Below are 21,930 nucleotides of genomic sequence, written 5' to 3' on the forward strand. Positions count from 1 at the left end.
TGGATAAAATACCTGTGGAGTCACACCTTGGCTGTGTCAGTCACAGCACAGGAACAGGGTGTGAAACACTTTGAACCCCAGTGGGTTCCAGCTTTCTCCATCTGTCTTCCCCAGCAGTTTTATCCCATTGTTAGCCCTGTGCTGGGCAGGTGACAGGACAGAAAGGTGAATCTGGGGCTGTTTGTCAGTGCTGGCACTTCAGTGTGGATCTTTATAAGACCATCTGGAACATGGCAGAGCTGTCTCTGCTGTTTACCTTCCCTAAATGCAACCTGTTGTTAATATCAAGTGTCAGCAAAATATTTTGGATGAATGTGGATAAAGTGCCAAGCTGAACTGCAATTAATCACTATGAACACACAACTGTCTCTGTTACACGGCTGGGCTCAGTGAAGCTTCCTCTCAATCTGACACTGCAGTGAGGAGCTAGTTTTTTGGTATCAACTTTTTCTTACTCTCTCCATGGCATAACAAGAACTCTGAAGGGTGTTTCATACAGTCTGACTTCATTACAATGAACCCTTCAAATAAACAGTTGTTGGATCTGAATCCTTACCACAATTAAGATGCAGAATTTTCTTCATCAGGCCAATAAAAAAATCAAAACACCCATATCTGAGCCAAACACTGATACCCAGGGCAGAAACAGAGCCTTTTCATAGCAGTGAAGAATTAAAACAGAGTATTTTCAAAAGAAAATAATGATCCAGAAAGGAATAGTAAATTATGCTTCCAAGGTAGATGTACTGTGCCTTAATCATAGATAATTCTGAGTTGGAAGGAACACACAAGGATCATTAAGTCCAACTCCTTTAACAAAAACAGGAGCTATGTTATTCTTGTTGAGAGTACATTTTTAATTTTTTTTTTTAGTAAGGCTAATGGGCAATGCCTAAAAGAGTAGTTCTAACCACCGCTGGGCTGTATGAGTGTAGCATGGCTGGACTCTCCTGTTTTGACATCCTAAGCTGTGAATATTGATGAATTCCTGATCGTATTCTTGGAATAAAGTGGTCCTCAAAGCAGGGCAGCCTCATCTACTTCTTCTACAATCTCCTGCTTTGCACTGACTGAAGGTGTCCAGCACTGCCTTGGGTGGAGTCTGCTGGGAAATGTGTGAAAACTCTCACTACTGACACCCATATCCACTGTTAGGGTTTGGCAGCAGGAAACATCTGCACAAAACCCTTCTTTGTCTGTGTCACCTGGCTTGCTCAGCCTGGAGAGGAGGACATGCAGGGGAGACATCACTGAGGCCTTCAAAATGCTCCCAAGGGGCAGAGGAGGGGCAGCTCCAATCCCTTCCCTCTTGTCACCAGTGATAGGACTCAAGAAAATGGCATGGAACTGTTTGGGGCAGGTTTAGGGTAGATATTAGGGAAGGGTGCTAGCACTGCCCAGGCTCCCCAGGCAATGAGCACAGCCCCAGAGCTCCAGGAGTGTTTGGACAGCACTGCCAGGGATGCACAGGGTGGCATTGTTGGGGTGTCTGTGCAGAGCAGGAGTTGGACTGGATGATCCTGTGAGTCCCTTCTAACCAGAATATTCCATATTTCTATGATTTCTGGGGCTTTATGTCATGGTTTAACCCCAACAACAACCAAGCCTCACATGGCTGCTCAATCACCCCCTCCAGCTGGATCAGGGAGGGAATTCAAAAAGCCAGAAAGCTTGTGGGTTGGGATAAAGACAGTTTAAGAGGGAAATCAAAAGTTGGGCAAACAAGGAAAGCACAACAAGGAATTCATTCCTCACTTCCCATGGTTGGACAGGTGTTCAGCCATCCCCAGGAGAGCAGGGCTCCATCACACTCAATGGCTCCAAATGTCCTTTTGTTTCTTCTTCTTCCTCCACTTTACATACTCAGCATGATGCCATAAGGTCTGGACTGTCCCTGGGGTCACTTGTGGTCACCTGTCCTGGCTGTGTGCCTCCCAAGCTCCCACACACCCCCAGCCCTCCCCAGCATGGCTGTGCAAGGGGCAGGAAAGGCCTTGGCTCTGTGCAATCACTGCTCAGCAACAACAAAAATATCCGTATTATCAACCCTGTGCTCAGCACAAATCCAAAACACTGTCCCAAACCAGGCACTGGGAAGGGAATTAAGTCCAACCCAGCTGAACCAGCACAGTCCATGATAGAAACTACCAGAAAATCTCAGTAACATATCAGCAATTGTCATTCAGCACTGAGTACCAGGGAAACAATGCAGTAATATCTGTTAGAAAGAAAAAATTGCAAAAATATGCTTTGCTCTAACCCATGCTGCTAAGACTGTAATTTTCAAAACTACTTAGCTCACATCCATAGGCTTTCTGAGAGAACTGACATAAAACCTGCAGCTAGGCTGAAGTGCCTGCTGGATTCTCTTTGCTGCTCTTCATCTCCTGAATGACAACCATGATGCAAAGCCCATCACTGTGACAAGATGCTGGTCTTGTTTTTTGTCATGCAATCACCCCATCATTTCTAGCAGTGCTGCTCACAATGCCCTGTCTCTTCTAAGTGCAAAGAAAAGGCACAAGTACAAGAGTCTCTTAGTAAAACATTAATCTCAGATCACAGATTTATTTTATGGATTTGCAACACAGCCCATATTACAAACATTGTCTGGGAACATTTACAAGAATAAATAAGATGGACTCGCAGTTGTAAAAAAAAGATTACACTTCACTGTAATGTACAGTCAAAAAATATATCTGATATTCATTGACTTGACATTATTTACCTTCCTTCTTTTAAGCTAGAAAGAAAAGACACTGAATGCACAGTGTTGAGAGTTTCGTATTTATATTTTTTTCCATTTTTTTTTCAGACGTGCTTTATCTATCAAACATCCAAACTGTACAAGTGAGTTTCACCAGTAATCCATAAAGGCCAAGGGGGAGGAGATGGGGCGGCGTGGCAACAGCAGAGGCTGCATGCAGCACTCCTCCCTGCCCAAAAACACATCCAGGGGGCTGCAGTGGGAGTCTGCTCATGCAGAGGCAGCCCCAGCACCGCTGTGTGAAGTGGTGACAAGTCTGGCGAGAAGTGATGCTGGCACAGTTTGATTCCAGCGGGGTTGGTGAGGGGAGGGAGGAGATGGAATCGCCGCGCGAGTGAATTCTGTCGCTGTGGTTAGTCGGGATGGTTAGAGGATGTGTTAAGGATGCAGCTCAGACTTTTGGTGTAGCAGGACAGTGTTTAAGTGCTGGCAATGCAAGGAAGGGCTAGAGGGGCAATGAGGGAGTCATTCCAGCTCTGCTCCAGCGCATGAAGTTTGGTTCTACTCTCAGCAATGCCAAAAACTGTTGGTGTTTGTCCTGGGGAGGCTTAGAGTACCTAAATTCATGAAAGCTTGTGAAGTGCTGGCCCCACTTGCCCTTCCATCCCCCAAAACACACTCTTTTCCACAGTTTCACACACAGAAGATTTCCTGGAGGTTCTCACTGAAAGATGATGTACTCACACAAGGCAATCCATGTCCACAGTGCAACACTCCTGAGGTGTCTCACAAGGTGTCCCAAACAGGAGCATTTCAGATCTCCCCTGAAACACTCCTTCTGTGACAACTCCACTAAAGGAACCACTACACTGCTGGATACCAGGTTATAAAATATCAGGATTGATCCTGAGCAAAGGGACATCAACAGCATTTCTTCACCTTGCACCTCCAGACAGTGGCATGGACTGGCTCATGTTTACACTGCTTAGAAGCAGCTCATGCTGAATTGAGTTCCAAGAAAAAACATTTTTGTTTGTTCTTTTCCCTTTTCATTTTTTTCCCCCCCGCCAGGAAACACTATGGGAACACCAGCATCTGGCATTCAGTCTGCTGCATTAGTTTGTTTCTTAAGGCTCAGGTTGAAAACAGAATAGTGGTGGAAAATCTGCTGCGTGAACTGGGATGAGGACGGAAAGACTAATTTAGATCTCTCATGTTTTTACAGACTGAAAAAGCTGCCAGGTTTTCACATTCTGCTAGTCCAACATTAAACTGTAGGATATTCTGAGCATAGTTTATTTTTTCACAAGGGAAACTTTTAAAATATTTTAACACAGCAAATAAAGATTATAGACTGGAGGTCACTGGAAGTCAGCAAGTTTTTGTCTCTTTTTTTCTTTTCCATCACACTCTGTACCACCAGGATTTGGTCTTGGTATATGAAAATGCATGATTCTGCTTGACAGTTTGAGCAAATTGTACATTCTTCAAGTATGTATATGAGGGAGATGATTGATACCTTTTCCAAGTCAATGAACAGATAATACATGATGGATTTTCCTAGTGGTCCTTGCCAAAGCGGCAGAAATGGGGCTTTGCTCGCTATGCTGTTGGCTCAGCCTCGAGGAAGAAGAGCTGTAGGTATTTTTGGGAACAGGGAAAGAAAGAGCACTTGCATTGCAATTGTATATTATGTATGTATGGCTATAGAAGGCTGCAATCTAAATAAACAGGAGCACAGGAGGGGTAACAGAATCCTTGTTCCTCACATCTGTCTCTCTGACTTTCCTGCCTCTCCCTGTTCCTCTCTGGCAAATGTCTGGGCAGGGAAGCTGCAGAGCTTTGTTCTGCCCTCACACAGCAGGAATATGGAATTTCTGACCCAATAGCAATGGTTATGTTGAATAAATTTTGCCACCTTTGGCACATGGCCCCCTTTATTTTCCGAAAAAACAGGGGTTGACTGTCTTTTGTACACTTAGGACAAATTATAGACTCTCAAATGAAAATGCAGCAGTTTCACACCAGTTTCTTGAGATGTCCCTTGCACTGGCTGGAGAGATCACAAAAATTAACTGTGCTACTAACAGAATGGAGTTGATTGTTCACATTTATTACAGGACAATGAAGTTTTCCAAGGGGAACTTTCCCACCCCATTGCACATCCAGGACCATGCCAGGCCTGTGCACTGCTCTGTGACGACTTCACTAAAAATTCTGCAAGTGTGACAGATAGAAGCACCTCATATTTGAAGATTCCTCTCTCAAGCAAATCTCCTTTTATCTTTGTCCCTCAGGATTTATTCCCTCTGTCACACTCCGAGAGCTCCATCTCCACAGCACGGAATGTGACATTACCTGTTTTTTTATGATCTTGGCAGGAACTCAGAAGAGTAAGAAAGAGATGAGAGCAGCTGTGCAAGAATGAGAGAGCAAGGTGCAAATGTCCTACCTGTTTCAGGACCCATTTAATCTGACTTCTCCTCCAAAGTTTGGTTTCTCCCAAAGGAGATTTCTTCTTTCCTGCTCTCCCAGATGGAAACTTGTTTAACTGCCTTCTGAACCACCTGCTGCAGGAGCCTCTGTCCTTCCTCTGCCTCTACAGCACACCAAGAGCAATTCCTGGCTGGAGATTTTCCATGGGAAATCCCACAAACTACTGCTAAAGGGCCTGGAAAAAGTAGATGGAAAAACCAGTCTAGCATCCACAGGCTTAAATCTATTCCTGTGGTATCTATGTGACCACTGGACTTTTTTTTTTTTTTTCCCCCAGGGAGTTTACAGCTCCAAAATAAAAGGTTGGAAACTGCTGATAGGCGGTGGAATTCATTGCTGCAGTTTCATCCCTTAATAATTTAAGGTGTTAGTTACCCCCTATATAAGCCAGTGACCCTGAACCACCTATTTCTAGTTCCTTTATTTCAGACCAAACTTTACACCAACACTGTATTATCACAAACAGTGCCCCTCACCTCTGAAGGATGTCTCCATGGGAATGAATTTATCCTCATTAAGGCCATTCAAATATTGTCAATATGATATTTTTCTCAGCCTAAAATTCAACCACTGAAGAATTCACCTTTTTTTTTTTACTGCACATTATCGCTTCCCATTCACAGCAGGGGATGCTTAGACTGAAAAGCTCACACTGACTATTAATCCTTCCAGGAGTGAGAAAACCTCCTTTATCTCATCTCATAATTTCTTTCTTTCCCCGTGAAAACAAACCCATCACCCATAATCTCGCTTCAAACACATTACCTACTTCACCATGAGCTGTTCTCTAGGGTTTAAACAACCTCAAGGTAGTAAAGTGATTTAAAGTGAGCTTTTCCACACAATTCCCTTCATCATTAATTCACACTTGGCATATATGCACTGTGCAGGGAGGAACAGCATGAAGATCCCTGAGCCAACACAGACTGGAGCTGGGTCAGTCCCCAAAAAGCACTGTAACTGCAGGAATTTATAACAGTTTGGCAGCCCAATCTGCAGTGTCTGCTGAGCATCTTTCCATATGGATTGGAGGTTGGACATTAGGAGGTTGAGACACATGGCTGAGTGGCCACATAATAAGCTGTGACTAACAGTTGGGCTGTGGTAACCAACATTTGCATTCAACTCCTGTAAAATGTAAAATTTGGCTTAAATATCTTTCCCTGCAGTTTGTGCCAACATCATTTGGCATTTGCAGAGGGCTGAGAGCACACAGTGAGTTGCTGTGGGCCAGCTGATACAGGTACCTGACCCTTTAGTAGCATTTTTCATACCATAAAATGTATTTAAACCTAACTCCAGACCTGAAACAACTGCACTGCAAGTGCTGTTCTGCTCTGCTCATCCCACACCTCCTTCCCTTCATACACACACCCCTCCTGTGGGCTTAACTCTGGAGTTTTAATCCACTTTATTTTAAATTAAGCCTAAATTACCTGCTACATGTCACACCTCAGTGATATGGGCATTTCTTTACCTCTGTTCCCTTATCCCAGCTGTCACCCTCAGTGCTGGCTTCACTCCCCTAAGTCATGAGGGAGACCTGTCACTGTGCTCCTTTCCACCTAAAATTAACAGAAAGCTAAATACTAATTAATATTTCCATAATATCCACAGGGAGTGGTTCCCTGTGGCTTTTTGGAGTCAGCAGAGTCACAAACACTTTGCTGACTTTGTAGCTTCTTCATATCTGGGCAATTGTTGAAAAATCCCATCCTGAGATTAGAATTCCCTCTTCCCTCTCCACTCTTCCCTCTTCTTTGCTAATAGCTCCCAGCTCCTGACCTACACTCTTCCATCCAGCCACCTGTAATCAAAACACCAATATTATGCCTTTCCTCTCATTTTCATCTCATAGTTTTACTTTACCTTCTACACATATTTTTTTTTCTGCTGAATTGTGCTCTTTAGTTCCATAAAGAAAAAAAAACCAATTCAGACCAGTAGACTGTCCCATGAGATTCCAGACACCAATTTACAGCCCCAATTGGAACTAAAGCTGATTTCAGGGGTTTTTTTGCAGGCTACAGAAAGGACCAAGCAGAAACAGCACAGAGGCTCCTGTGAGAAGGTGGTTCACGATCAGGTAAGACCTTCATGGTATTAAAGCCAAGAATCCAAAGCTCCTTAGAAAACCCTAGGTGGTTCAGCACCCTGTGAACTCCCTGCTTTGCTTATCTAGAAGGGTATTAATGAAATCCCAAGCATCCTTCCCTAGGCTGGTGCAGGTCCTGGTGGAGTACAATGGTTTAGTTGGGTCCTGGTGTGTCTGAGTCGAGAGCTGCTTTTGCCAGATTTTCATTTCCACCCCTCCTTGTCTAGGCAAGGCTGTGACTATTGAAGAAAGGATGACCATGAAGCAGAGGTGCCTTTTGAATTCGCAGGCAGAATTAGCAGAACATTTTGAACTTCTGCCACACTCTGTGCCAGGCATGGACAGGACAGAGCTCCCAGCAGCCTCTGAGGATTTACCTGAGGGTGGAAAACTACAGGGTGATAAGAAAGTGGAGTTTCCTAAAACTCTTACCTTCAGTCTATCTTTTAGCAAGTCTGAATTTGAAGAGCCCTACATCCCAGAATCTAATTTACACACAGAGAAGCCTCATATCCCGCACCCTCAAGATAAATAAATGGCTAAATTGAAATACTAATTATTGTAAAGTCTTGTTCATTCAATTATTTTTTCTTCACCAAGATTACCCTGCAGAACTTAGTGATTAACTACTTAAACATACTTTCTCAGAAAAGCAATTTCTTAGCTGCTAAGAAGTCAGAATGAGGTCCAGAACCATGGCAAAACACATCTGGTGTTTGTTTCGGAGAAAGAGACTTGGACAGGCATTTTTGCAGAATAACACAAAAAGCTGTTTTGCTTAAGAACAGAAGTTGCTGTGCTGTGCTGACACTTCTCTTTAGAGGTGTCAGATTAGGTTTCTGTATATGTACATCACCTTTCCTACAGCTCCAATGGGTTACTACTTTGAAGTTTGCAGGGCCTGGAAATAGTGAGGAAATCTTGCCCAAACCCAATTTTAAGAACCTTTAAACTCTTGAGGAGGAATTTTGCTCTCTGATTGCACAGTGCCTAGTTCAGCAGGGTCCTGTCGTGACTAGGGGTCCTAAGTTTCTACAGCAATACAAATAATAAATAAAAAATAGTCATACATAGTATATGAGCAGTAATACCTACTTCATACCCTGTTTGTCAAAGACACACTGCACCCCAGCAAATACTTGGAAAATGCGGTAACAAAGTTACCGAAGTTGCAAGACAAATAATGCAATTTGTTTGATGCAAATATTCAACCTTAAGGTTCAAGTGGCTGGGAAACTCCTTAATGGCTTGGCTTCACCAGCAGAGAAAGGACACAGACCAGAGGGATGGAATTGGGTCATGCACAGCCCTGGAATTTGAGCAGAAACTGGGAGGAAACATTTTGTGTGGAGGCAGCGAATCCATGAACAGCTTCTCATCTCCACCACCTATTTTCATGCTTAAAGGGTCTACAAGTGGGAAGCAAATTCCAGCGTTGTCTTTTTTTTTCTTTCCTTTTTTTGTGTGTGTGTGTGTGTGTGTTGGCCTTTTCATTTGGAAAAACAAATAAGAGGAAACAGATAAGGTAGACAAATCGTAATGAAACATTTCATGTATCCCCTATGGCTATCTCATTTTTCCCAAATGACTGCTGCATGAAATTAAAAAATTAAAAGGCTGGGATTTGAGAACAAAATTATAAATTAAAAAGGAGACATTTAAAAGAGAATTTCCTAAGGGTTTCATTCCTTCCCCACTCTGCAGCAAGCAGAGCAAAAATACAATCCAAAAGAGGAGAGAAGTCAGAGGGGATTAGAAAGTCCAGTCTTTCAGCCTGTCTCCCATGTTGCTAATTTTTACAGTAGGTTATTTAAGAAGCAGTAGATGTTCCAATAGAAAGCAGGCAGCAGCACACACAGGCATCATCTCCTCCTTCCAGCGAGGTCTCTGCAACCTCAGTCTCTTGCTCCAGGAAGGAGAAGTTTTCCTTCCCACACTTGTTACTGCCTTGCAGTGTGGGGCAGGGGAGAAGCATCCACCAGAGCTTGGGCTCTGGCACACCGTGGGCTCCCCTCCTTCACAGGGCTAAAAGGAACTCAAGTATTCCAGTGCAACCTCGTATACAAATTTATACTGTTCCTGAAAGAGAGAACAAAGGAGTGGCATTAGGACATGGGGACATTGCTCGGAGCCACAAGCAAAAACACCTCCAAGCTCTTTCTTACAGCCTTTGGCAGGACCAGGCAAACACTGCTGGTGTTTCTGTGGGATCCTGAGTGAGCATTGCTGGGAAATGTGTCATCAATGGAAGAGAAAAGCACTCAAAGAGACAGCCCCAGTCTGGGCTATTCATTCTGTGCCTCCAGCCCTCACTGCACATGCTGCTTTGAGGCAGGAGCTCAGTATGATGGATGGAGATGACTGAGTTCAGGACAGTTTAATCTCCTGGGCTGCAGGGAGCCAGGCCTGGGGGCTGCACTGTTTGCCCTTCCTGGGTTCAAGGTGTGTCACAGCACCCAGCACTGGGCTGCACAGGGGGACAAATCCCTGCATGGACAGGAGGACAAATCCCCAGCTCTGTGGGGTTTGACCTCCTGAAGCACTGGGCATGGGACACAGTGTCCATCCCTCTGCCAGGACATCCCCTCTGCTCACAAAGAGCAGCCAGAGGATTCCCTCAACATGCTAAAACAGAACCACTTTTAATTCTGACAGCTTCACATTCCGATTAATTTTTATTCATCCTGAAGCAAGCCAGGACATTTTCTTACCTACCCTGAACCCCCTTACACACCCTGGGTGGGATAGTGAGCAGAAAAAAGCCTTACCAGTGACTCCACCATGTTGGATTTGTTATTCCGTAGCGTTTTCACTATGTGGAACACGTCAATGATGTTTTGCTGCTGGATCATTTCACACACGCTGCAGATGGCACAGAAGGTGCCGCTGCGTCCCCCGCCGTTCCTGGCAGCAGGAGGAAAGAGTGCAGGGGAAAAACTGGTGAGGCTGAGGGAGAAGAGCAAGGCTGACACCACAGCTCACACCCCGTGGACTCTGAGGGAGGTCTGTAATGTATGGTCATGGATTTTCAAGGGTTTGCATGTCTAAAGGGGCTCCAAGTGAGCTGGGGAGGGAATTTGGAAAAGGGCATGGAGTGGCAGGACAAGGAGGAATGGCTTCCAGAGGGCAGGGTTAGATGGGATTTGGGGAGAAACTCTTCTCTGTGAGCGTGGACAGGCCCTGGCACAGGGTGCCCAGAGAAGCTGTGGCTGCCCCTGGATCCCTGGCAGTGTCCAAGGCCAGGCTGGACAGGGCTTGGAGCAACCTGGGATAGTGGAAGGTGTTTGGGGTCCCTTCCAACCCAAATCATTCTGTGATTCTGTGAAAGTGGAGACCTGCAGAACAGGAGGCAGGGATGGAAGAGCTAAGGAATTCCTGGCAATGGCAGACAGGGATGCTCTGGAACTGCTCCTCCCTGCTCTGGGGCTCTCACCAGCTCTGTTCTCAGAACTGGGCACGTGGCAGAGCTGCCTTGACTCTGTCTGGGCTCCAATCATAAGACCTACAACACAGCAGGGCTTTTGGAGCTAATTCTCACTGCAATCACTAAAATCCCTGGGCCAGGATGCTATAACAGAGCACAATATAAGCCCTGAAGAGCATTACAAACGCAATTTAACTCCATTTCCCCCAGCTGACCGTGGCAAACCAGCAGATCTCCAGACCCACAGCAGGCATTTCCCAGACCCAAATGCCAGCACAGCAGGCACTTGCCAGCCCCACTTACAGGCAGTGCACCACGGTGCGCCCATCTCTGCCGTCGTACTGCTCCTGCCACTTCTCCAGGCGCCTGACCACCTTGAGCAGGGAGCGTTTGGAGGGAGGGGTGTCCCTGTAGGCTGGCCAGCCGATGTACTGCAGGTGCTGCACGATGCGGTACCCGTCCTGCGGCTGAAACACACGGCTGCTCGTCGGGGATGGGCAAAGCAGGGAGCTCTGGGCACACAGCATCCTCCCCGCTCTGCAGCAGCAACATTCTGCACCCTGGGTACCTGAGACAGTGTAGAACTAGGGCTTTTCCCTAATCTGGATAACAGTGATGGCTCAGATATTGTGGTGTTGCCTTTTTCAGCCTAGAAGTGAAACTTGAGAAAATTTTAGTATAGAAGGTAATATAAAAGTGGATCTTTCTTGGAGCTCCAGGGGCAGTTCTGGAAGAATATCCACAAAAGCCCAGCCCTACAGGGGTGAATACAGTTTGATAGTTTTTAGGACAAAGTGGGCAGAATTGATCAAAAGCACAGATTTGGAGAAGTGGTGATACAATTCCCCCCAGGTCAAACCCCTTCTCTTCTCTGGAGCCTCCCACCCCTGTTACTAGTTAGTTTTGTTGATGACAGTGTGTCTTGAAGATTTTGTTCTCAACCTTGGTTCCCAGGAAGAGCCAAGATAGGAGATGAACCTTGTGCCCCCCAAGGCCTTGGAGCTCTGCCATGGCTTTGGTCTTTCTAGCTGGGGAAAAGGGTAGGAAAAACTACTGGGAAGGTTACAAATATAGAAAAAGGCAAAAATCACTCTGGCAGCAACGGAGTCCCAGGTGCATGGGCCTCCTGTTTGGTTTCCAGAGTGAAGCTTCATCAAACTGCACAAACAGATCAAATGTCTCTTTCCTGGTTGCCTGTGCTGTGCCATAGGAAGTAAAGGCAGCCCTCAAAAATTCCCTGGGGGCTGTGGAGGAAAAGGATCCTCATGAAGGTGCTGGCAGGGGCAGTGGTGCTGGACAGGGATGGATGCACAAAGCTGTGAGTGCACATGGGCCATCTGAGAGTCCATCTGAGCTCCATCCTGAGAGACAGAAAGCTTTGGTCTGACCAGCTTTGTGACCAAGGCTCTCCCTGGGACACAGGAATGTGTCTAATATCTGACCAATTTATCAATTTTTGTGGCTGGACCACAAGGTTCCCTCTGCAGTGCCACAGCCCAACTGCGGCACAGGCTCTGACCATGCAGAGACTGATGTGCTGAACTGCATGGAAATGTGATTTGTGCAGCCTGCTTCCATTTCTGATTAGAAAAAATGAAAGAGGAACAACAAAGGAAACACAATCAATCTGGCAAACAACTAATGAGAGAAAAATCCTCCGCTGAAGCCCTTCCCTGCAGCCCTGCAGTCGGATTGCCGGGGCTCAGCGTGCAGATAAACTTTGTTTCTATCATTTCAGCTGTCCTGGGGCTGAGGGATGCAGACAAAGAGTTGCTCACAGAAATGGCAGTTGCTTATTTATAGGGAAAGCAGTGGCAATTGGGAATCCCAGTCTAGCCAGTGAACATTGCATCTGTCTTCAGAGACGCTGCCTGGTAGCTGACAGATGGAGAGCTGCTGACACTATCCCAGTTTATTTCCTGCAATACTGATGGCTTTATATTGGCTGCTAAGTGATGAATTGTTCTCAAATACACACAGAAAAATGCTCACCATTTAAATACAGATTTTCAGCTCATATCACCCCCTTGCTGCCTTCAGCCAAGAGTCCTTTAGCAGTGCAGGCTGATTAAATGTTAATTAAAGGAAGTAGCTGCAGTGGAATTTCGTTCCTAGGTGAGAGATTCTGCATTTCTAAAGCACAAGTCCTGAGTCTGCCTCTTCCTCGAGCCAAAATATGCTTTTGGGAATAACAAGGGAATGTGGCATTTCTTTTATCTTACCCTGGCCATGTTGCAAATCCGGAATATCCGGTTGATGATATCTTCATCGATGTCTGCTGAAACAAACTCGACTTGGATTGGGCCATAACAACAGGAAGTCTTCTCTGGCCAGTACTGCATGCAGAGCTAGAAGAAAACACAAAACCAAACAGAAATCTTATTATTATTAACAAGGGAATGCACATCTTCATTGTTAATAATTAATTATTAACAAGGGAATGCACATCCAATTATTCCTTTTGGATTTATAACTTGCTCAAAATCCATCACCGATCTGCCCAAATTCCACCACCAATCTTGTATAACATGGCTTTATTTGGAGAAGATCTCACTCTAGCTCAGTAAAACATTTTAATATCATGAAAATGAAGAAAAAAAAGAAATACATTTTAGAGCCTGGACTATTTTTCCCCTTTATTTTTGTATGAGCACAATTTCGAACTAATTGAATTCTGGGTCTAGAGGTGCAGAGAAGGTGGCTGAAAAATGAAGTTTCTGTAGGGGCAGAGATCTAACAGGAACATTAAAAGATTAGTGTCTGTAGATAAATTTAATAAGAACCACAGAGATTTGGTAAAAATGAGGAAACAGCACAGGCATCAAGAAAATTAATCTTCATTCAAACAAACTGGAATTTCTTCTTTTTCTCTAAGATGAATGTCTTATCTTTCTGGCTCTACCTGTGAGCAAGGGAAGGAGAGTGAGTTTGTTCTGAGAGCAACAAGAACAACTCTGGTTTCAGGGTGAACCACAACTGCATCTCTGAAATTTGTGAAACAGGCTGGAAGTCTTTTTCTTGTGCTGATATTACTGAGTTGAAAGGACAAAAAGCATCCTATGCACACAAATTACAATCTAAGGATTTTAAATCCATCTGGAAATAGATTACGGCGAGAGAAATATTTTGCATGAGATCTCATTAGCAGTTTCTGCTAAGACTGTATTTCTTTGTGGTTTCTTTCTTCCTATTTTCAAGTGTAATTTTGTACAAGTCTTGAAACCCCCAGATGCTCATTTGAACTCTGTCTGGAGCTTTTCAAGTTCAATCACTGCCAGCACCAGCGCCGGGTGTGTGCATGCGACTGCATTAATTCTGCACTCCTGTTCCTCCTTTGATCAGACAGCATTGAAATTGGGTGGGATATTCACACAATCTTATGCATCTTTGCCCTTGTTAGTTTTTCAAGATGAAGCAAGCCAGCCAAGACCACACAAGCGAGTCCTTTGAAGGGTTTCTTTACTCTTCGTTCAGACTTTCAAGCTGCCGAGTGATCTCCTCTCAAAGCTTCTGTCCCACGGGCAGGGAGATGTGAGCTGAGCAGGAGCTTTAGGAAACAACCTCAAGGTGCAGGGGAAAGCAGGAAAAGATTAAACCTTGCCTTAATATGGAAAATCTGCTTCTCCCAGAGCAGGTCTGGGAATGGCCACCTCTCCAGACACACAGGGATGTGCACTGCTGAAATCTTGGTGTTTCTCTGACCTCCACGTGGGTTTGTTTGCACATTGATGGACAGACAGATGATGACAGCAAGGACAGTGCAGGCACTGTGTCAAGCTCCCTTCTAGAAAACTCATCTCCACAATGGATCTGATGATGTCCTGCAGGCAGGAAGGATCAGCAGAGGGATCTGGATTGATGGGCTGAGGACACTGCTGTGAGGTTCACTCACACAATGGTTGTGTGTGGTGTGAAGGGAATGGAGCTGGGAAGGGTCTGGAGCCCCAAGAGCAGCTGAGGGAGCTGGGAAAGGAGCTCAGCCTGGAGAAAAGGGGGATCAGGGGGACCTTCTGGCTCTGCACAGCCCCTTACAGGAGGGGACAGCCGGGGGGGTCAGGCTGTGCTCCAGGGAACAGGGACAGGAGGAGAGGAAATGGCTTCAAGTGGTGCCAGGAGAGCTTCAGGTTGGATATTGGGAAAACGTCTTCACTGAAAGGGTGTTCAGCCATTGTCACAGCTGCCCAGACTCCAGTAGTGGAGTCACCATCCCTGGAGGGATTGAAAAGCCGTGTGGATGTGGCACTTGGGAACACAGGCTAGTGGTGGCCTCAGCAGTGCTGAGGGAAGAGCTGGACTCGATAGTCTTAGAGGTCTTTTCCACCCCAAATATTCTATGATATCAAACTGTCACACCTCTTCCTGGTACCTCATCAAATACAAACTTCAAAATCCTCCTTAACTTCCAGTGCCTCCTGGGTGTTTTGGCATTGGCTGCACTCTGGAAGGAGATGACATTGTGCTACAGAAACTGTCACAGTGACTTCATGCACTGCCAAATCCCCTCTTCTGGGCCTACAGACCACACTAGAACAGCAAAACTTTGCTAGGGAAAAACCTAATCTTTGTGTGGAAAGATAGTCACAAGAATAACACTGAGCTGGGGCTGGAAGGTTTATGTTTTCCAAGAACCAAATGTGAGAAAGTGTGCCATTCCCAGAAAAAGCTGGGTTTTTTGAAGTGTCAGGGAAAAAAAAGAGATTAAATTTGTCTGTGGATTCAATGCCAAAATGCAGAATCAAGGAGGGTGGATTGGAGAGGAAAATAGGAGATACAGAGGAGCTCTGCAGAGTGAAGAACTCTGTGGGGCACCAGGAGAGCCCTTTGCTGAGCAGAGCTCTCCTGGGGCTGCAAGGGAATCCCACAGAGTTCCTCCTGATGGGACATCCCCTCAAGGACTGGGGAAATTGATTTCTCCATCACCATCCAAAAACCAGACCAATAATTTCACTACCTTCAAGTGTGGTAAGACAGGGAAGAGACAAATGAAAAATTAATCCATGAAGTACCAACTGCTTGAGGGTTCCTCTCCTCTCGTCAAACAAGAGCTGTAATGGGTGAATTAGCCATGCCAAATGTACTCTCCACACAAATTGCATGATTATGCCTTTTTGAAAGCTGTTATCCTCTGCCACTCATCAGCAAGGTGGCTGGAGACAGCAGGGCAGGAGGAATGGTGAAAGCTCCTCCCTGGCAAGCTCAAATCCTGAAAATAATGGTGTGTCCAGTAGCCAAAAACCGACTTACACAAGGAATAAGAAAAAAAAGAAAAGATAAAAACCACTATGTTCTTCTCAAACTGTGCAAAGCACATTTCTCAGTATTACAGAATTGTGCTGGAAATCTCAGGGGAAAGATCCTTCAAATTATTTCAACTCTTTTGGTTTTATTCTTCTGGAAATACCATGTGAAAAAGGCAAGGATGAAGCACAGTGGGGTTGTGGTAGGGAGCATTTTTCTGAACCAAACACAGGCAAAAATGTGAAAGGGAAGAAAGTGGGTTTGGGAGGGGAATTCTGGCCTGCAAGCACAAAGTAATACTGTAAAATATGAAGTACATATATAAAAAATTTTAATATATTTAAATATATCAATTTTATACAATTTTATATCAAAGTATTAATATAATAAATGGGGAGAGCTTATAGCAGCTTTCCAGTATATAACAGAGGCTTACAGGAAGGCTGGAGAGGGACTTTTCAGAAGGGTAGGGAGTGATAGGAAAAGGGGGAATAGCATTAGCTGAAGGGGGGCAGAGTTAGATGGGATGTTGGGAAGAAATCCTTCCCTGTGAAGATGGGCAGGCCCTGGCACAGAGTGCCCAGAGAAGCTGTGACTGCCCCTGGATCCCTGGAAGTGTCCAAGGCTGGGCTGGACAGGGCTGGGAGCAGCCTGGGACAGTGGAAGGTGTCCCTGCCCATGGCAGGGGTGGCACTGGATGAGCTTTAAGGTCTCTTCCAACCCAAACCCTTCCATGACCCTGTGATCCCTGTTAATTGCAGGAAGAATCAGCTCACAAAGAACCAGGTATGTTGACTCATTCCTCGTTATACCTCCAAACATCACATCACTTTCCAGCTCCCCCTCACTTCTTTATTGGCGTGGGAGAGCAGAAGAAAGCAGCAGGAGGAATTCTCTGCAAACCCCCTGGATTTGGGAAGGAAGTGACATGGCAGGAATGAAGAGCTCCTCACCTGTGCTGCATCCATCTCGTTGAGCATCACCACCGAGGAGCAGTTGTAATCAAACACCAACCTCCAGAAGTCTGCGATGGTGTTGGGCAAAGGGTGCTGGGTTACAATAAAGGCAGCAGGTTGCTTGTGGCTCTAACAAAAGAATAAGATTAGTTAAAAAAAAAAATTCAATCAACTTTTATTCAAAGGAATATTATACCCGGGAGGCTGTGGGGAGGCAATCTGAGCCATTTAACCAGATTATACAAATCACATATCCTGCTCCTTGTTATCGCTCCGCAATGAATGAACGCCTCGTAATGGGATTCTTTTGCTCCCAATGAAGACATTTCATTAAAGAAGTGTCACAAGAGCAGAGATTACCCAAATCAATTATTTATATTTTGAGACTCAGCAAATAATGCTAATTCTACTATTACTACTACTACTACGATCAGTAATATTAATAATTGGAAGGAAAACAGCTGGAAGCAAATGCTCTCCTTTCTGCTGCAGTGGCCTCGAGGAACTCCAGAGGGATTAGCCTGTCTGCTGTGGCTGCCTGGGGGTGCAGTGGGACAGAGGTGGCACATTTGGATCCCAGCCATCCTTTATGAGCTCGTGGGGCAGCACTCAGATCCTGGCATTTAATTTCTGATATGATTCTTTCTCCTCAAAGAAGCCCCCTGACCTCAGTCTCCCTAAGCAAAAAGGGGTGGAACTGTTCTCCCAACCTCTGTGGGGCTGAGTTAATGAATGATTGTGAGGCTCTCAGAGATGAAAAGGAACAAGCTGGAAACTTTATCGCTTTCCAACCAAGGCAGGCAAAGCTTAAATGAGCCTGGAAACTGCACAGTGCTTTGTGCTGTACATCTGTGAGGCAGGCTTGAATCAAAAGGCACACTAATTCTGGGGTTAAAAACAAAAAAATCACAAAAAACCCCTCCAATGGAATAAAATTATGGATTTAAAACAAAGAAAGAAATAAAACCCTGAAGTATTAAGCTGCCCATTGTGGGGGTTTGCCTTTCCTCCTCCAGGGGAGTCAGATGTGGGTGGAAGTGCTGGGCAGACCATGCTGGGAGGGGGAGAAGGTGCTTCTGAGTGTGCATGTGTGGGGAGGTGATGGGCCATGATGTAGAGAGAGGAAAAGGAAATGATTTATTGGGAAATTATAGTCTGCAATGGACTTTTTTTCTCCTACTCTGCATTTCACATCTGGAAACACCAGTGTGGGTCAAAAGCTGTGAAGTACCAGACCAGCTGTGGCAACAGAGTGGCAAATAAATAGCGAGTGTTATCTCTTAATTAAACAGCATCATGCTCCTGCAATGGTTTTTTCATGGTGTGGCACCAGCAGACTGCAAACCTGGCCAAACTCTGGGCTGAAGGTCATATGTGCTTGTGGGTTTTGCCATTGGGAGACAAAAACCTTCCCCAGCTCTTTGCCACAGGGGAGGAAGCAGGTTCATTGTCCTGTTTGAAAGGGAAGGTGACACAGAGATGGGAATTACTTGTGCAAGAGAACATGTGTGAATTATGGGGCAATGGTGATGTCAGGGAAGCATAAACTCATGTTTTTCTCTAAACCCCATGGATTAAATACAAATCTATAATCACTTCTTCATGGCATGGCTCACGATGTGACTAAAGCCTGATTTTTCAAGGATTATGTTCCATTGTTTTAGGGGAAGGTGAGGGACACTTTTGCTCCTTTCAAGGCAATATGGGATGGATGGTGTCCTCTACCAGTCCATGCTCAGCACAAGACTTCAGACATGAAGTTACTGGGGAAAAAAAGGATTTGCAAAGTCTTTCCTCAACAGGAACAACTATGAAAATGTAGGATTTTGGCTGTTCCCTTGTGATTACTTTTCTCCCCAAAAGTTCCTGATTCCTTTACAGAAAGATAAAGGAGAGCCAGCGAATATCATAGTGGCTGAATTTCAACGACAGGCAAAAAATTCTTTTGTACTAAAAAATAATTAATTCATTAGAATTTTGTGGGGAAGGATACAAATATTAGTAAAGTAATTTGAGGTAATGAGGGCTGAAATGTACAAACATTCCCAATCCCTAAGAAACCAGAGAGACTAGTCTGTGCTTCTGCAAATGTGCAAAGGCACTAAACACACTTTGAAAAACAAGTTTCCTTAGGCATGTTTGCAATGAAAACATCCCCATCTTGCTGAAAAAAACCCTAAAATATATTCTGTGACCATTTGACTGAATATCTTAAATGCAACAGTACTGCTGTTTCCCAAAGGATGAAGAAGAGACAAAATTAAAAAACACCAACCCTGCCACCGCCAGGGAAGAAATGATGGCATTTCACCCTGGATCATATTTACACAAACTCCAGCTGCAATAATTAGCGGCTTTAAAGACATCTGTGTCCATAGGCACCACAGCAAACAGAAGCCATCAACATAATTCACCCTCCACAAGTGACCCATGCTGTGAGATCCCAGGCTATAAACAAAGCAAGGGAAAATGCCTTTGGACAGAGTCACATCAGCTCAACTCACGTCCTTTAGCCTGAAAATATTTTGCACATCTGATCCCTGCACTCCCACATTCTCAACTGCACAAGATCAAATCAATCACTCGCTCCACACTGTAAATTATCCTTTTCAAAGAGCTGACCTGGCAAACATTTCTGTTCTCAATGGATACAAAAACCAATGTTTGGGAAGAGCTGTCCCACCACTTTGTGCATCTGCCTTTCCATGATCCAACCTCAGACTGAGCATTGAGAGAGGCCTTTGCCAAACATTTCCCAGCAGTTTGGTGCAGAACTGGGGTGTGTGATCACAGAATCACAGAATATAATGGAAAAAGCTGAATTGGAAGGGACCCTTAAGGATTATTGAGTGCAAATCCTGGCCCTGCACAGCACCATGCCCAAGAGTGCCCAAAACTGCTGTAGGATTTTGGCTGTTCCCCCGTGATTTTTTCTCCCCTAAAGTTCCCAATTTGTTTATGGAAAGGAGAACCAGCGAGTATCATAGTGGCTGAATTTCAAGTGAAATGACAACTTTTCAAGTGTCATTCAACTTGAATGACAAGTGAAAAATTCTTTTGAAAATAAAAAAAATTAATTCACTGGAATTTGTGGGGAAGGATACAAGTATCAGCAACTTGTTTTGAAAAATACTTTCTGTATGCCCAAAAGCTTGAACTCTGTCATACTGGTGCTGTGACCATTTCCCTGTGATAATAACAATCTAGACGACATATTTTGGTGACGAAGAGGAACTTCCCAGAGATATCAGACCCAAAACCTACAGCTAAATAATTTCTCCTCTTTAGACCCATTCTGCCAGAAAGGAACAAGGCAGGGGCAGAGCAGTGCTTACATCCATGAGTGCAGCATTGATGTAGTTGCTGGATTCGCCATCCACGGAGATGAGGAAGGGCAGGCAGCGGTCCAGGGGCAGCACGTCCATGCAGCGGTTCTTGTCGTGGTTGCGCGGCAGCAGCCCGATGCTGCAGTCCTCCGGCCGAACCCGCGGCGTCACGATGTTCAGCGTCTGCCCAGGGAGAGGGGACAAAAACAGCCAGGCTGAGGGTTTGGGTTTTGCTTCCACATGCACAGTGTGGTTGTTTCACAGGGGCTCAGGCTAGCAGAGCTTTGGCATCCCAGAGATCAACGTTTGTCCTGAGGAACTCTTCTGAAAATTCTTACCGCCAGCAAAAATTTTGGGCACTCTGTGCCTCCCAACCATTTCCTAAACTCCCAGAGCAGCCAGCAACATTTCTGTCGCTGTTGAGCCACTAGCAGAGAAAAGACCCGAGTTCTCAGTGTAGCAAGAAAGAGGAAATTTATTATTTTGATTTCAATATATATAGACTTTTCAGAGGTCGCCCAGATTGGTCAGTCAGAAACCTCCCCCTAGGCCTGATTGGCCAGGCCTGAACTGTCCAAATCTCGAGACACTGTTCTATAAACATCCAAACTTTATCTTTGTTTATAAAACACAACAGAATGTTCTCACGAGAAAGACCTGTGCTAGCCACACATTTTTGTTCTTTCTTAAACATTGGAAATAGGTGTCACAGGTGCAAGATGCAGCTTTGAGCTGCTCCTCCTGTTTCTACCATCCTTAGGATAGAAGCACAAGTCCTTCCCCCTCTGCAAGTGAGTCCTGTGCAGGTGCACCCTGAATATTGACCACCCAGATTCCTCAGACTACTGATTTGTCTTGGAAAAACCTAAGAGAAAATGTTGTTTTGAGGTTTTTTTAACAGAAAAGTCTATTTGTTTCATACATTATTTAGACTGCTACTTTCCTTTTGAAGTGACACACAGGATGCTTCACTTACATAGTCATACCTAATCTCTGGGGCCTTGCTGTCAGTCTTTGACTGTTATCTGCCTTTTCCTCAGCCTGACAAACTATGTTTCTTTAAATCTGTTTTTCTTTTGTGTTCCCCATTGTGGAGGCCTCTTGACAAACCAGTGCAGGTTGGTCAGCAAGGATCAAAACTTGGAAATCACAGTGAATGCATCCCAACACCAGTGCTTAAGTGGTGGTAGATCAGTGGCTGTCTGATGTCATTGTATTCTCACTTTTACATCTCCCCTTCCTGAGCAAAGCCTGTGGAGTCCTACAGTGAACTCTCTGCAGCCACAAGAATACAAAATATTTGGGAGCCAAAAAAAAAAAAATCTTACACAAAGAGCTGGACTTCTGCCACAGAGAGGTTATGAATGAAGAAAAGAGGAAGGTCAAACAATCCAAGATAAAGGAATGTGTCAAAGCATGAAACTTGAAATAATATAGTTGCTCTAAATTATTCAGGCTCTACTTTGTCTGGAGATGGAAAGCAGGGAGCCTGGCTGGGGAAACAACATGACATCTCAGATCCCTGACAGGCCAGATAATCAGGCAGGTGACTTGCTAGTGATTTCCTCCTGCCTATTTTATGCCATGCCCCTCTCTCCCTTGTTCCTGCACTGATTCAGATTACAAAAAATTCTCCAGAGTGAGCTTCTGTGTGTCCAGACAACATGTAGTGCATGAGAAATACATCC

General features: G+C 44.9%; 1 protein-coding gene across 1 annotated transcript in view; it reads right to left on the reverse strand.

Annotated features, from left to right (window-relative positions):
• Positions 1–2,533: 2,533 nt before the first annotated feature.
• The window catches only part of PTPRT (protein tyrosine phosphatase receptor type T), a 416,079-nt gene continuing 396,682 nt past the window's right edge, over positions 2,534–21,930 (reverse strand). Inside the window, exons 29-34 of the mRNA XM_085079316.1 lie at positions 20,252–20,425; positions 16,914–17,045; positions 12,945–13,070; positions 11,026–11,189; positions 10,067–10,202; positions 2,534–9,377 (exon numbers count right to left, since the gene is read on the reverse strand). Of these exons, the coding sequence (XP_084935442.1) occupies positions 9,324–9,377; positions 10,067–10,202; positions 11,026–11,189; positions 12,945–13,070; positions 16,914–17,045; positions 20,252–20,425 (786 nt within the window). The 3' untranslated portion in view covers positions 2,534–9,323. The remainder of the gene's footprint in view (positions 9,378–10,066; positions 10,203–11,025; positions 11,190–12,944; positions 13,071–16,913; positions 17,046–20,251; positions 20,426–21,930) is intronic.

The sequence above is a fragment of the Lichenostomus cassidix genome, chromosome 20 (assembly GCF_008360975.1).
Source record: "Lichenostomus cassidix isolate B80296 chromosome 20, HeHo_3.0, whole genome shotgun sequence".
NCBI classification, from domain to species: Eukaryota; Metazoa; Chordata; class Aves; order Passeriformes; family Meliphagidae; genus Lichenostomus; species Lichenostomus cassidix.